Here is a 15,168-nt window from a genome sequence, read left to right as displayed (position 1 = left end):
GACATGAGTCGATCCCAACAGTGAGGATCACACACGTTGTAATTCAGCAGGTGGTCTTGAGGCCACAGTGGTGGGGGCACAGACTCACCCACTCAACTCCTACCGTGGACCTAGCAGAGTCAGCCCTCCTCCCCCTAGAGCTCTCTGGAACCTTCTCTGAAAAGTTACTGCTGACTGGCCCCACCCATAGCCATCCCACCAGTGCCCACACACAGGTCTGTGGTACTCGGTCTGCCCTCAGGTCAGGGAGGCATCTAAACCACACATGGCCCAGCAGATGGGTTTGTCTATTTGCCCCAATTCCTGAGGAAGGAGGGGTGCATCAGGGGCTCCAGGTCAATAGCACCCCAAAGTAAACACGCAGATGCTTGTGAGGTGAGATATACACCCCCAGGTTTACTCACAGCCGACAGACATGAAGCCATCGGCCAGTCAGGCCCCAGCTGGTCCATAAGGCACTGCGTGCAGTGGGATGGGCTGAGATGGGAGGTCCAGCTGCCCCCTCGGTGGGCTCGTCCTGCAGCGGGGCCCAGGCCCACCAGCTACGTGAAGGTGGGGTCTGCGATGCCATGGTCGGGGTTGCAGGTGAAGGCGATGGTGATGGCGTAACGTGTGCCCCAGCGGACCTTCTCCACGCGGTGCAGGTTCTCGGACCCTGAGGTGAAGAAGGAGACCCGGCCTGGGGGAGGGAGGGAGGGAGGAATGAGTGTGCGGGCCAGGCGCTCTTCATGGGCACACACACAACAGCCCACCCACCTCCAGAGCCCCCGTCACAGGAAGGTGAGGACGACCCCACAGGCCAACGGATGCCCCTTGAGCCCGCTCCGACCCCCAGATCCCGTTTTAGGGTTCTCGTTTCTAACATGTCTAGAAAGCAAGCCAGCCCTCCAAGGTGACAGTGGTGTCTGACACAGTCAGGAAAGACAAGTCGAACTTGAAAACATTCGACTTGCAGACACCCAGCTCGACAACCTCCACGAAGACGCCAGGAGCCTTCCCGCGTTCTAAGGGAACGCTTGATACATTTGACTGGTCCGGCGTCCACCACTGCTGTTTATTCTCCTTCTGCGCACACACCAGGCCTTCCTTCCCGGTCTGTCCTGGTCTGGAAGCCCTGCTGAACCCATGGGCACCACAGCAACACGCGAGCCTCCACAGACAGGCGGGGATGGCTGCGCGTGAGGTGTGATGGGCGGAAGCCGCGTCTCCACACGGGGGCGCAGTTCTACCGCTGGGTTCCTGCTGCCCTCGGAGCTTTGCTGCAAACACCCTGACCATAGAAGCCTCCAGATCGGCGATCTGTGCCACAGCTTCTTTGCCAGGGAGAAACTGACTCATGACTGCAGCTGCCTTTAGGTAAGCGTTTGCTGCCAGACCCCTACTCTGGTGTAACACCTCAGCCTGGAGTTCCGGGAGCGGGGGACACTGCTCCTTCCATGGGGCCTGGCTCCTAACATTGCTGGTGCCGTCAGCATCCCTCGGTGTGCCAGCAGAAACTCGACTTCCTCCCTTCACACTTGTAACCTGGCTCTAAATCTTTGAAGTCCCCCGATGTGCAGTCCAGGTGTAAACAGCAGACAGGGCTTGTGGGCCTGACACCGCTGAACGTAGCACAGGGACACCTGCAACACAACCTGGCCTCCGTCTCCAGATACGAACAAAGGACAGGTCCTTCTCTAGTGTGATCCAGACTCATTGTATTGTCTGAGACTCATAAAGGCCAGTTCCGACCCAACCCGACACACTGAATCCGGAAGCCTGTCTGCCCGATAGGAGCCACCGGCATCCACCTCTTCCCACTCCCTCTGCACCTCCCTGGCTGACACAGTGAGTGTCAGCACCGAGTGGGGTGCTGGGGCCACTGGTGTTTCTGCACGTCTTGGGAACTGAGGCACAGAGAGCACAGAAAAGCAGGGCTGACGAGGTAAGGCCAGAGCTCAGGACTGTGGGACAGCACGGCGTCTGACAGCTGCATCACTGACCCGAGAACTGGAGGCAACAAGTGCGCTGGCTATGTTCTGGGATCATTTGCTACGTGGTCGGTCACTAACGTACCACCCAGACGGCTAAAAGTTTAACAGGCACATGGCACCAGTCTGAGGAAGGTGTGGGGCTTGGCAGCTCCCGCTGACATCAGACACGCAGTTACCACGTGACCGGGCAATCCCACTCGTAGGTATCAGCTCAGGAGAAAGGGCACTTACACCCAGATGCAGACTCCCGGCCAGCGTTTGTGGCAGCTGTGTGCACAGCAGGCTGAACTAAAACTACCCGCAGAGGTGCATGGCTACACAGTCCTGGCACAGTCATTTAAGCGGGATGCCGCTCTCTGGAAAGGGAACGAACCACAGATACACACAGGAACGTGGCTGAGCCTGGGAAACACCGTGCTGAGCAAAAGAAGCCACAAGAGCATGCCCTGTCCTGTTCCTGCCGCCCTGTTTGTCTCTTCGACAGACAGGGGCCCGAGAGGCAGAGCCCAGGCCTGATGAACATCCTGGCAGAACCAAGGCAGCTGGGAGTCAAAACTTCTCCCACACTGTGTTCTTGTAGAGCAAGACCACCAACCTCGTGAATAAACGCCACAGGTGGTGATGGGGAGGGAAAGAGCAAACGTGAGCTCACAGAGGGCAGACATCCACCCTCTCTTCCCGCAGCAAAGTGGCTGTCCATCACTTTCAACCGTCGAGAGATAGCCTGACTCCTGGAGGCAAGCTCAGACCAGTTAGGCAGCAGCCACAGCGCCTGCCTTGCTCGTGGGTGAGCCCTGTGCACTGACTTCCCAGGGCCGGGGGCTGCAGGGCTGCACCCCTGCAGCATCGGTGCTGTGCTAGGGACCTTGCTGTGCTTGAGGCTGGATGGGAGACCTGTCCCACTGTCAGGACAGGCACCTACCCCAGGAAAATGCACCCACACACCCTAGGGAGATGCACCCGTTCGATCAATCAGCCATGAGACATCAGAGGGGCAGCATTCCCACAGAGGGAAAGCTGGACGGACGGGAATGCAGAGATAAGACGGGCACAGGGAGCGGGTGGGCACGGGTGGGGGAGGGGAGGAAAGCCTTTTATGGTCAGGGATTGTAATCGACTGTGAGATCAAATGTGCACAGTGTTGAGTGTAGAACAAACCTGCCTTATAAATTTGTACCCAAAGCACAATTAAAAAAAAAAAAAAAAAGAATGAAATGGACCAAGAGCCAGTGAAGCTTTGGTGCCAGAGTGTTGGCACAGGTCACACCTCGGCGAGGGGCCCAGGGGTCCTTGTGGCCAAGAGAACGCAGGTTCTAGCAATGGAAATAATTTAATTTCCCGGTCACTTAGTTGCTAACTTGAATCCTGCTGTAGGAAGGCAGGTGTCTCCGTGGGGCAGGGGGTGCATCTTCCTGGGGTAGGTGTTCTGCGTGAAGGCCTTTCTACTGTTGGGCTGAGAGCCAATCCATGGAAGCAAGTCCATGTCTAGACCCGAAGCACAGCCCAGAGCCACAGTCTCGGAGGTTCCACCAGTCTCTATCTGACCAGTAATTCTGGTCATTTTTGTGTTTTTGAATTTTGTTCCACATTTTCCCTCCCACTCTACCCAGAATCTCCAATTTTGATCCCTTTCCGGGTGGCTGGCCTTGATAGCCAGTCACCATCTGGTTCTCTCGTAATTTTTGTGGTTGAAAACCAGACACGAAGTTCTGGGTGGGAGATGCTGAGGAAGGCAGGCAGTGTGTGGTTTATGCTCATCTGCTGGGAGCTAGGCTGTGCCACTGCCTGCTGCCACTTCAGCGTCACAGGATGGCATTCCCTCTGCTGTCCCTGTTTTTGTCTCCTTGATGTCTTTGAGTTTCCCTAGAGACTCCTTCTTAAAGAGGTCCGAGGCTTGCTGTTCTCGGATCTGTACAGGGAGTCCCTGGATTACAAACGAGTTCCATTCCTAGGTCTGCTTTAAGTTGAATTTGTATAAGAACAGTTAGGTATAGTTCCACCTAACGTGAGTTAGTCAGAGTCAGTTAGTATACAGTGTGCCTTTCTATGCATAAAAAAATTTAAAAAAGTACTTCCAGACACATTAAAATAATCTTTCATATAATAATTCAGCAATAATAATCATATGTTGCAAAGTAGCATCCATTTACTATCATGAACCACTGAATGCATTTCAAATTTTTAATATAACAGACTTTATGAGCATTGGTTCATAGCTATGGGTCATACATAAGTCAGATGTTCATACCCCGGGGACTGCCTGTAATCCTATTATTGTAGAGAAGGTTTATAGCAACAGAGACGGATTATAGCTAAGAGAACTGATATGGGGGAGGGAAGAGTTCCAGGATCCTGTACTGGGTCTGAGTCTTTTACTGAGCTCATGCCCCTGGGCTGTGACCTTCACAAATGCTTCTCACCTGTTAGGTGAGACAGGAAGGGCAGAAGGAACTGGGGCTGGGTATTTCATCTCCCACATATTGATTAAAACAACAACAACAAAAAAAACTCACTGCCATTGAGTGACCCTTTAGGACAGAGGAGAACTGTCTCATTTCCAAGGCTGTCAATCTCTACAGAAGCAGACACAACCTTACTTGCTGAAAGTGAAGAAGACTTGAAGCTTTTCCTGATGAAGATCAAAGACGACAGCCTTCAGTGTGAATTACACCTCAATTAAAGAAAACAAAAATCCTTGCAACTGGACTAATAAGCAACATCATGAAAAATGGCAAAAAGATTTCGTTTTACCTGGATCCACAATTAACACCTGTGGAAGCAGCAGTCAAGAAATCAGATGTTGTATTGCAAAGGGCAAATCTGCTGCAAAAGACCTCTTTAGAGTATTCAAGAGCAAAGACGTCACTTTGAAGACTAACAAGCACCTGATCCAAGCCATGGTATTTTCAATCACTTCATGTGCATGTGAAAACTGGACAATGAATAAGGAAGACAGAAGAGTTGATGCCTTCACAGTGGTGTTGGTGAAGAATGCTGAAAGTACTGCGGGCTGCCAGAAGAACGAACAAATCTGTCTTGGAAGGAACACAACCAGAGTGCTCCTTAGAAGTGAGAAGGCCAGTCTTGGTCACGCATAATTTGGTCATGTTGTCATAAGGACCTAGTCCCTAGGGAAGGATATCATGCTGGGTAACGTGGAGGGTCAGCCAAAAAGGGGAAGACCCTCAACGAGATGGACTGACACAGTGGCTGCAACATGGGCTCAAGGCCAGGAAACACTGTGAGGCTGGTGCCGGACCGGGCGGTGTCTGGTCCTGGTGTCCCCGGGCCACTGTGCGTCCGAGCCGACTCGATGGCCCCTAACGACAAGAACAACTACTCCGGTATGACCGCATGTTAACAGTCACATCAGCAATGGCCCTACCTCCAAACAAGGTGCCCAGCACCGGCACTCATGGACTCAGAGCCAGACGGCCCCTGGCGCCCACCACCAACACTCACAGACTCAGAGCCGGGCCCACCACCGGCACTCACGGACTCAGAGCCAGACGGCCCCCGGCGCCCACCACGGGCACTCACGGACTCAGAGCCGGGCCCACCACCGGCACTCACGGACTCAGAGCCAGACGGCCCCCGGTGCCCACCACCGGCACTCACGGACTCAGAGCCGGGCCCACCACCGGCACTCACGGACTCAGAGCCAGACGGCCCCCGGCGCCCACCACCGGCACTCACGGACTCACAGCCGGGCCCACCACCGGCACTCACGGACTCAGAGCCAGATGGCCCCCAGCACCCAGCACCGGCACTCATGGACTCAGAGCCGGGCCCACTACTGGCACTCATGGACTCAGAGTAGAGCCCACCACCGGCACTCATGGACTCAGAGCCAAACGGCCCCCGGCACCCACCATGGGCACTCATGGACTCAAGAGTCGGGCTCACCACCGGCACTCATGGACTCAGAGCCAGACGGCCCCCGGCACCCACCACCAGGATGCCCAGTGCCTGCCCAGGTCCTACCAGCTCTCGGCTCCACTGTCTTGTTGGCTCCCTCCTCCATGAACACAAACCGTCCTCCGCCAAAGTCCTCCAGGTAGTTGGACAGGTATAGCAGGGAGGTGTAGTCAAAGGAGCCGTAGGTGACCTGGGGGAAAGCCAGAGAGGGAGGAGTCAGATCATGTGGATGTGCATGAGGAGCCGAGGTTCTTAATGTGAGGACGGGACACCCCTGCTTCTGGCTGGTGCATTTCCTGATGGGTAGTACACCAACAGCCTCGTACATTGGGCCACAGCTGCCTCCACGGTCCTGTGAAGCCTTGCAGCCCACAGTGCTGTGCACTGGTGCCTGGGATTTCCCGCACAGCTAACTCTCCTTGGAGCTGTGCTCAGGCCAAGGCTGCAGGCACAGGAAGCCACTGCAAAGGAAAAGTCCACATGGAATCACATCTCTGATGGCACCACAACCACTGTCCTGTTCAGTGTCAACACAAGGGCACCCAACCCAAACCACAAAACCTGCTGCCATCAAGTCGATTCCAACTCACAGCGACCCTCATTGGGTTTCCAAGGTGGTAAACCGTTATGGAAGCAGATCGCCCAGTCTTTCTTCTGCAGAGTGGCTGGTGGGTTTGAACCACCAACCTTCTCGTTAGCAGTCAGATACCTTAGGCACTGTGCTACCAGAGCTCCTAAGGGCACCCAAAGCAGCAATGAAAGGTGTGATACAGCCAGGCTTTGGTGGCCCCGCATCCCATCCTTCCTGCCGCTCATTCCTGTTCATGGGGCCCTCCCTACCAAGATGCCCACACGCGAGTCCTTGGCTCATGCTGTTTTGGGGGAGCCCCGGGAAAGACAGATCAGGTGAGAAAAAGCAGGGTGCAGATCACGATGTAGAACACACTGCCTTTTGTCCAAAAAGGAGAGAAAAGTACACTGTCTCAGCAGAACAGGAACAAAAAAAATTGCCAATTTTTGAAAATGAGATTACTGATAATGAGTAGAAGACAGTACCTTATGCATTTGTTCTTATTCACATACAGAAACTCAAGGGTGCTCCCAAATCTCATGATAGCAGACAGCTGGGGGTGTGAGGGGCCTGAGGGACCGCTTTTATATATATGTATGTATTTTCCATTTTTGAACCTTGTAGAATGCCTTATTTATTCCAAACAATTATATTTAAAATAGAGTGCACCAGCTAGAAATTACAGCAAAACAGCTCCCAACAGAACGACACGAAATGGCTCAGGCTTTTAAAGACTGTTCCACGGAAGCAGACATTTCTGCTGACTGGAAACGCAGACCATCGGACGCTGCCCTGGCTTCCTGATAAACAGCCACGATCCCGCCGTGTGTCTGAGGAGGGTGGGGACGTGGCCCGAGGAAGGGCTGCCCCCCACCCCCCCCACTGAGCTGTTTGGTGCTGATGCCGAGTGACGTCCAGAAGGTAAAAGAGGAGATGCAGGTGTCCCGCGCGCACAGCCACATGCACAGCCACACGCACAGCCGCGGTCACTGAGAAGGGGCGGCCCCCAGAGCAGAGGAGGCAGCTGCCAGCACTCAGCACCCACAAAGAAGAGAGGAGACTGAAAAGTAACCCCAAACCTCTGCATTCTCTTATTTTTCTTATTCCTGTAAGTTGACTGCTTAAAGCCAAACAGCAGAAGGCCGGGACTGAGTAAGTCTGCTACGGACTCTCCACTGATGACAACTAGAAACCCCGGGAAGAACACAGTGACACTGGGAGGGCTCAGCAAAGCTGCCACAGCAGGCAAACCAGGGCTGCAGCGGGAACCCCAACAATGACCACAGTTATGGGTGCCCCTTGGGCCCAGTTGTGGAACAGCTCAGCAATGTAGGCAGCAGCACCTCTGGCAGAACCTTCTGTCCCAGCCCTGCCCTGAGGCCAGCCCCAGCCACAGAGCAAAGCCAGCACACCACGGAACAAGGCCAACCCCAGCCACGGAGCAAGGCCAGCCCCAGCCACGGAGCAAAGCCGGCCCACGCCACAGAACAAGGCCAGCCCCAGCCACGGAGCAAGGCCAGCCCCAGCCATGGAGCAAAGCTGGCCCACGCCACGGACCAAGGCCAACCCCAGCCACGGAGCAAGACCAACCCCAGCCACAGAGCAAAGCCAGCCCCAGCCACAGAGGCCAGCCCCAGCCATGGAGTGAGGCCAGCCCCAGCCATGGAGAGAAGCCAGCCCCAGCCACAGAGCAAAGCCGGCCCCAGCCACGGAACAAGGCCAGCCCCAGCCACCAGGCAGCATGGCCACAGGGGCAGTGATGTAGACCCTGGCAATCTGGACAGAGGATCTAGAAAGGGGACCCTGTTGTCTGAAAACTGCAGAAAGAATTTCTGTAATTTTTTGTCTCACTGCTTCACCCCAAAGGTGGCCCCAGTCACACAGAATTCAGGGCAGCGCTGAACTTGGCTGAGAGAATCTGGCTCTGAGCTGGAGTGGCTGGAAAAGCAGCCCCTGGGAGGGGCAGCAGGAGCACAGCCTCCTGCTCTTCCCTACGACGGCAGTGAACCTCCTTTGTGCTCAGGACCAGATGTGCTGGCTTGGCATCCTTTACGGGATGGATGTGGGTTGACTCCCTTTTGGGGGGCACATCCCATAGCAGCTGGTAGGCATCAGCAGTCCCTCCCCACTTGCCCTGAGCCAATGTCAACATCTCCAGGAGCTGCGTAGCTAAGCGTAGCCAACTCCAGTGCTGTCTGTTCCCAGGGGCAGGGAGCAGGGTCCTCCTCCTGCAGCACAAGGGGCACGCAGACTATTGCCCTCCATCTGCCCTGGAGCAAGGCCCGCCGGCCACAGCAGCCTGGCGCCCACCATCAAAGCTGCTGCTGCTCCGCCTCTTCTCTGCGTGAGCTACTTGCGTTCTGGGTGTCTCCTTCGTCTTCTGGGTGTCATGGGCCTTCCTTTGTCCTTCCAGTCTTCTGGGTGTCCCGGGCCCTCCTCCATCCCTCCAGTCTTCTGTTACCGTCCTCTTTCATGTAGATGAGTATTTTCTAGTGTGCCGTTTTAATTCCCTGGTTGTTTCTTTGCTATATTCGCGTTACTGTATTTTTGGAGTTATTTCCTAGTCATTGCCTTGTGGGTTACAACTAATGCCTTAATTTATAACAACATAGTTAGGATGAATACCAACTTAATTTCAATACTCTACAAACCTCAGTCCTATATAGGTCATTCCCTCCCCACTCCTTTGTGGGGTTAATGTCATACAAAGCACAGCTTTATATATTGTGTGCCCATAACACAGATGTAATCATTGCTTTATGCAGTTGTCTTTTAAATCAGATAGAAGGAAAAAGAGATACAAACAAACAGAAAACATACACAATGTCTTCTGTATTTATCTATGTCATTACCTTTACTTGTTCTGAGGCAGGACACACTCAGCTTTGAGAAAACAAAACATAGAGAATGGAAAGCCCCCAACAGACACTTCCTCCCTCTCGCTGCACTTCCCACTTCTGTAAAACTACCCTGCTTGTGTTTTTCAGAAAAGAAACCAACCACCATATACCCTGTGTACTCCAGAAACATACCAAAGCCCTGTGTGACCTTTGTTCAGGGCTCAGTCTCTGGATGTGAATCCACTGAGCCACATGTCAACATGAATAAAGGTCCTTCCTTTTTCACCATCCTGCTTGGTGTTAGTGTTTCCCTTGGCGGCTCCGGTAACATTTCTTCTTGTTAGGTGCCATTGAGTCAGTTCCAACTCATAGCAACCCCATATACACAGAACGAAACACTGCGAGGCCCTGTGAGATCCTGACAACATCTGAGCCCACTGCTGCAGACCCTGTGTCAGTCCATCTCACTGAGGGCCTTCCTCTTTTTTGCTCTCTACATTACCAAGCATGATGTCCTTGCTCAGGGACTGGCCCCTCCTGATAACATGTCCCAAGTACAGAAGGCAAAGTCTCAACATCTAAGAAGCATACATTCTCCCAAGGCAGATTTGTTCGTTCTTCTGGCAGTCTATGGGATATTTAATATTCTTTGACAACACTGCAATTCAAAGGCATCACTTCTTCTTCTTTTTTTCCCTTCATTGTCCAGCTCTCACATGTATACGAGGCCATTGAAAACACCATGACTTGGTTAGCTGTACCTTAGTCCTAAAAGAGACATCTTTATTTATTTATTTAATCATTTAAAGAGGTCTTTTGCAGAAGATTTTTTGCCCAGTGCAACATGTCATCTGATTTCTTGACTGTTGCTTCCTCAGGCATTGATTGTGGATTCAAGTAAAATGAAATCCTTAACATCTTCAATCTTTTCTTCATTTATCATATTGCTGCTTATTGGTTCAATTGTGAGGATTTTAGTTTTCTTTATGTTGAGGTGTAATCCACACTGAAGACTGTAGTCTTTGATCTTCATCAGTAAGTGCTTCAAGTCCTCTTCACTTTCAGCAAGCAACGTTATGTTGTCTGCATATTGCAGGTTATTAACGAGTCTTCCTTCAAACCTGGTGCCGTGTTCTTCTCTATATAGTCCAGTTTCTCAAGTTATTGCTGAGCATACAGATTGAATAAGTATGGTGAAAGGATACAACCTTAACACACACTCTTCTGATTTTTAACCATACAGTATCCCCTTGTTCTATTTGAATAACAGCTTCCTGGTCTATGTAAGTTACTCATGAGAATAATTAAGTGTTCTGGAATTCCTATTCTTCACAATTTTATCCATAATTTGTTATGATCCACATAGTTGAATGCCCTTGCATGGTTGATAAAACACAGGTCTTTCTGATATTTTCTACTTTCAGCCAAGATCCATCTGACATCACCAATGATATCTGTTCTTCTATAATCTCTTCTGCTACAACCGTTTTTTGAAATTATCTTCAGCAAAATTTTACTTACAAAAAATAAATAGTAATTTCCACATTCTGTTGGATCATTTTTCTTTGGAATGGGCAGGTAGCTATCTTCCAAATCTCTTGGCATAGACAAGTGCTTCTAGCATTGCATCTCCTTGTTGAAACATCTCAATTGGTATTTCATCAGTTCCTGAAGGCTTGTTTTTCACCAATGCCTTCAGTGAATCTTGGACTTCTTCTTTCAACACTATTGGTTCTTGATCTTATGCTACCTCCTAAAATGGTTAACAAGGAGCTCAAGTGGCATAGAGCCTAACGCATTTGACTGCTAACCAGAAGGTTGGTGGTTCAAACCCACCAGCTGCTCCATGGAAGGAAGATGGGGTAATTTACTTCCATAAATATTTACCACCTTGGAAACCCAATAAGGGTCGCTATGAGTTAGAATCAACACAATGGCAGTGGGTACTTTTTTGTTTGTTAGCTTTAAAATGGTCAATGTTGGCCAATTCTTTTTGGTACGGCGACTGTGTATTCTTCCACCTTCTTTTAATGCTTCCTGCATCATTCCAGATTTTGCCTAAAGAACCCTTCAATACTGAAATTCGAGGCTTGAATTTTTTCTTCAGTTCTCTCAGCTTGAGAAATGCCAAGCATGTTCTTCCCTTTTGATTTTCTAACTCCAGGTCTTTGCACATTTCATTATAATACTTTACTTTGTCTTCTCAAGCTGCCCTTTGAAATCTTCTGTTCAGCTCTTTTACTTTATCATTTCTTCCATTTGTTTTAGCTACTCTACACTTAACAGCAAGTTTCAGAGTCTCTTCTGACATCTATTTTGGTCTTTTCTTTCTTTCCTCTCTTCCTAATGACCTTTTGTTCTCTTCATGTATGATGCCCTCCTACAAATTGTCTGGTTTTCGGTCTTTGGTGTTTGGTGCATCAGATCTATTCTTGAAATGGTGTCTAAATTCAGGTGGGATATACTCAAGGTTATATTTTAGCTCTTGTTAACTTGTTTTAATTTTCTTCAGCTTCAATTTGAACTTGTACAGGAGCAAGTTCAAGTACCTACACTGCTGCTCTTCATTTCTTCATGTGGATTTCAGTGACTGTCCAGTGTCCTTTCATTTCAGCCTGAAGGTCTCCCTAAAGCTATTTGGTAGGGCAGGTTTGTTGGTGACAAATTCTCTCAGCTTTTATTTGGGAATATCTTCATTTTTTTGCTTCATTTTACAATCTCTTTTAAAATTGAGGTACAAATAACAAACCATAAAATCCACCATTTGAAAGTGTACAGTTCAGTGATTCAGTATATTCACAAGGTTGTGCTACCATCAGCACTGTCTAATTCCAGAATGTTCCCACCATCCCAAGAGGAAACCCCATACTGGCCCCCCACTCCCTGGCAACCAGTCATCTACTATCTGTTTCTACGGGTTTGCCTACTCTGGACACTTCATGTAAGTGGAATCGTACTATACGTGGCCTCTTGGATCTGGCTTCTTTCACTTAGCATAACATTCTCAAGGTCCGTCCACGTCCCAGCATGTCCCAGGATTTTGTTCCTTTTAAGGATTGAGTAATTTTCCTTGTCAGCTAGATCACATTTTGCTTATCCACTCATCCACTGACAAATATTTGATTGTTTGCACTTTTTGGCTATTAGGAATAATGCTGTTATGAACATTCATGAGCAAGTCTTTGTGTGGAATTGTGTTCTCAGATCTTTTGGGTGTAGAGTTAGGATGGAGTTGCTTGTTATACTGTAACTCTCTATTTCACTTTTTCAGGAACTGCCAAACTGTTTTCCACACTGGCAGAACCATTTGATATTCCTACCAGCAACGCATGAGGGTTTTCGCCTTCATTTCGGAAGGACAGTTTGACTAGATAAACAATTCTTAGTTGACAGAGTTGTTAGTGTTGTTTTGTCTTTTAATACTTTGAACATGCCATTCCACCCGGAAGATGGGGTAGGTAGTGCAGTGGAAAGCAACAGGCCAAAGGATGAGAGTTGTGCTCTGGGCTCACCTGAGCATGGAGCCTCTGACAATTGACCCTTCTGGCCTGAGCACCAGAACCTGAACAGGAGGCAACTAAAACCCTATGAAAACTCAGGGAGCAAAGGCGGTCTCATGAGCAGTTATTTCTAAACACGTCATCTGTGGATCTTCAAAACTTATTGCAGATAAGGGACCATACAAAGGAGCTATTTTCAACATGATACGTTTTAAGGTTTGATTTAAAATCAAATTTCAATTGTTGAAGTGTCTATAACTTGCAAGGAATATGTTTTCAATGGGTGTCACATAAGAACACTCACTCAACACTCACTCAAAGCAACATCTAGTTAATAAAAGAGAAACTGGTGAGATGTGCTACTCTGTTCATGCCAAGACGGTGATGCACAAGGGATTTCAATCACAAATAACACATTCCATTCTAGGAAGGCTGGGCAATCTACTTCCATAGAGATACTGCCCCGGAAACCCAAAGAGGGGTCGCCATGAGTCGGATCTGACTTGACAGCAGTGGGTAGTCTAATGAATCACTCCATTGGCAAGTCTGGGCTAACAGATAAAGAATAATGAAGATTCCAAGGACTGACGTCCACAGTGTTATCCTTCCACTACCCTAGATGCAATCCCTCAGGAAGAGGAGGCTTGGAGGGACAGAGGAGAGGACGGTGCAGGGGGGTGGTCTGCGGCAGAGGGTCTGACAGCAGCTCTCACACAGAGTGGAGGGAAAGGTCAGGAGGAAAACCTCACTGGTAGCCCCCCATTGCTAGGGACGTTACAGCTGACAAGCTGGCCTTTGCCAGTCCATCTCTCCAGCAGTGTCTGGCACTCAGGCCAAAAGCACCATGGCAGCAGAACCACTCAACACATCTGTGGCCAGGCCACAGGTCAGCAGTGATTCTGTACCAAAAAGGTACCCGCCGGGGTGGTGGCACAACATACGTCAGGCCCTGCTGACTTCCTTCAATCCCATCCTGGAGAACCCCCATTCTCACTCATCCCTGCCTGTTCCCGCAGCAGCAAGGTTGTGGCAGGCACCTGGAACCTGCCATCTCCAGCAGGGCAGATTCCAAAGGGAAGTCCAATCTGTAAGTAGCCCTCCCAGCCATCCTCAGCCATTCCCCAAAGCTCCCCACTATGTTCACTTCCACTCCTCTCATTCCGTTGTCACCGCAGCATGGCCGCAGCCCCATGGCCCACAAAACTCTGGGCAAGTTCCTCAGTTCATCCCCTTGCTGGGAGCTGTGGTCTCTGTGCTGGGACTGCTGACTGCTGACTGCTGACGTCACTGGAGCAAATGGCAGTGGGAACAGGGTTCAATGAGGGGACAATCAAGACAACTGGTTAGGGGGGCTGTGGCTTAAAGAACAACAAGAAGTCAAGAATGGTTAATGGTGTGAGTTGGAGTGGTTGAGAAATTGTCCCCATGGTCACAGAGCAGGGTGGGAGGTGGGAGGCTGCATGAGTGAAAATAAAAAGTGGTTGGGAGAGGGGATCAGCCTTCCCAGGGAACACTGGCATGGGAGAAAGTAAGAAATGGATGGAACAAGGCAGCTAGGGCTGGGGAAATGGCTGGCAGTCACACGCTGATGGCCAAAGGTCAGGAAAGGCTTGTCAGAGATGACACACAGTCACGTTTCCACTCCACTGGGGAGTTAAATGCACATGTGTGAGCACACAGAGGGGGTGGGGGTTATGTGTATATGTGTGAGCACACAGAGAGGGCAAGAGGTTATGTGTACATATGTGAGCATGCAGAGGAGACGGGGTTATGTGTACATGTGTGAGCACACAGAGGGGATGGGGGTTATGTGCATGTGTGTGAGCACACAGAGAGGGTGGAGGCTACATGTACATGTGTAAGCACACAGAGAGGGCAGAGGTTATATGTGAGCATGCAGAGGAGACGGGGTTACGTGTACATGTGTAAGCAAACAGAGGGGTGGGGTTATGTGTACTTGTGTGAGCACACAGAGAAGGCAAGAGTTACATGTACATGTGTGAACATGCAGAGGGGGTGGGGTTACATGTACATGTGTGAGTACACAGAAGGAGTGGGGTTGCATTACATGCGTACGCACACAGAGAGCGTGAGAGGTACATGTATATGTGTACACATGCAGAGGAGGCAGGGGTTATGTGTACATGTATGAGCACACAGAGGGTACGGGGTTTATGTGTTCATGTGTGAGCTTGCAGAGAGGGCAGGGGGATACATGCCCATGTATGAGCACATAGAGAGGGTGGGGGTTATATGTACATGTGTGAGCACGCAGAGAGGGTGAGGGGTACATGTACTTGTGAGCACACAGAGAGGGTGAGGGGTACATGTATATGTGTGAGCACGCAGAGAGGGTGAGGGTACAT

General features: G+C 50.4%; 1 protein-coding gene across 1 annotated transcript in view; it reads right to left on the bottom strand.

Annotated features, from left to right (window-relative positions):
* Window positions 1–542: 542 nt before the first annotated feature.
* Window positions 543–15,168, bottom strand: part of OGFOD3 (2-oxoglutarate and iron dependent oxygenase domain containing 3) — a 30,968-nt gene continuing 16,342 nt past the window's right edge. Inside the window, exons 8-9 of the mRNA XM_007959792.1 lie at window positions 5,958–6,081; window positions 543–679 (exon numbers count right to left, since the gene is read on the bottom strand). Coding sequence (XP_007957983.1) covers window positions 543–679; window positions 5,958–6,081 — 261 coding nt within the window. The remainder of the gene's footprint in view (window positions 680–5,957; window positions 6,082–15,168) is intronic.

Source organism: Orycteropus afer, unplaced genomic scaffold, assembly GCF_000298275.1.
Source record: "Orycteropus afer afer isolate SDZICR_OR568_19922 unplaced genomic scaffold, OryAfe1.0 scaffold00018, whole genome shotgun sequence".
Lineage (NCBI taxonomy): Eukaryota > Metazoa > Chordata > Mammalia > Tubulidentata > Orycteropodidae > Orycteropus > Orycteropus afer.
Note: the sequence above shows the minus strand (reverse complement) of the source record. Positions and strands in the feature narration are given on the sequence as shown.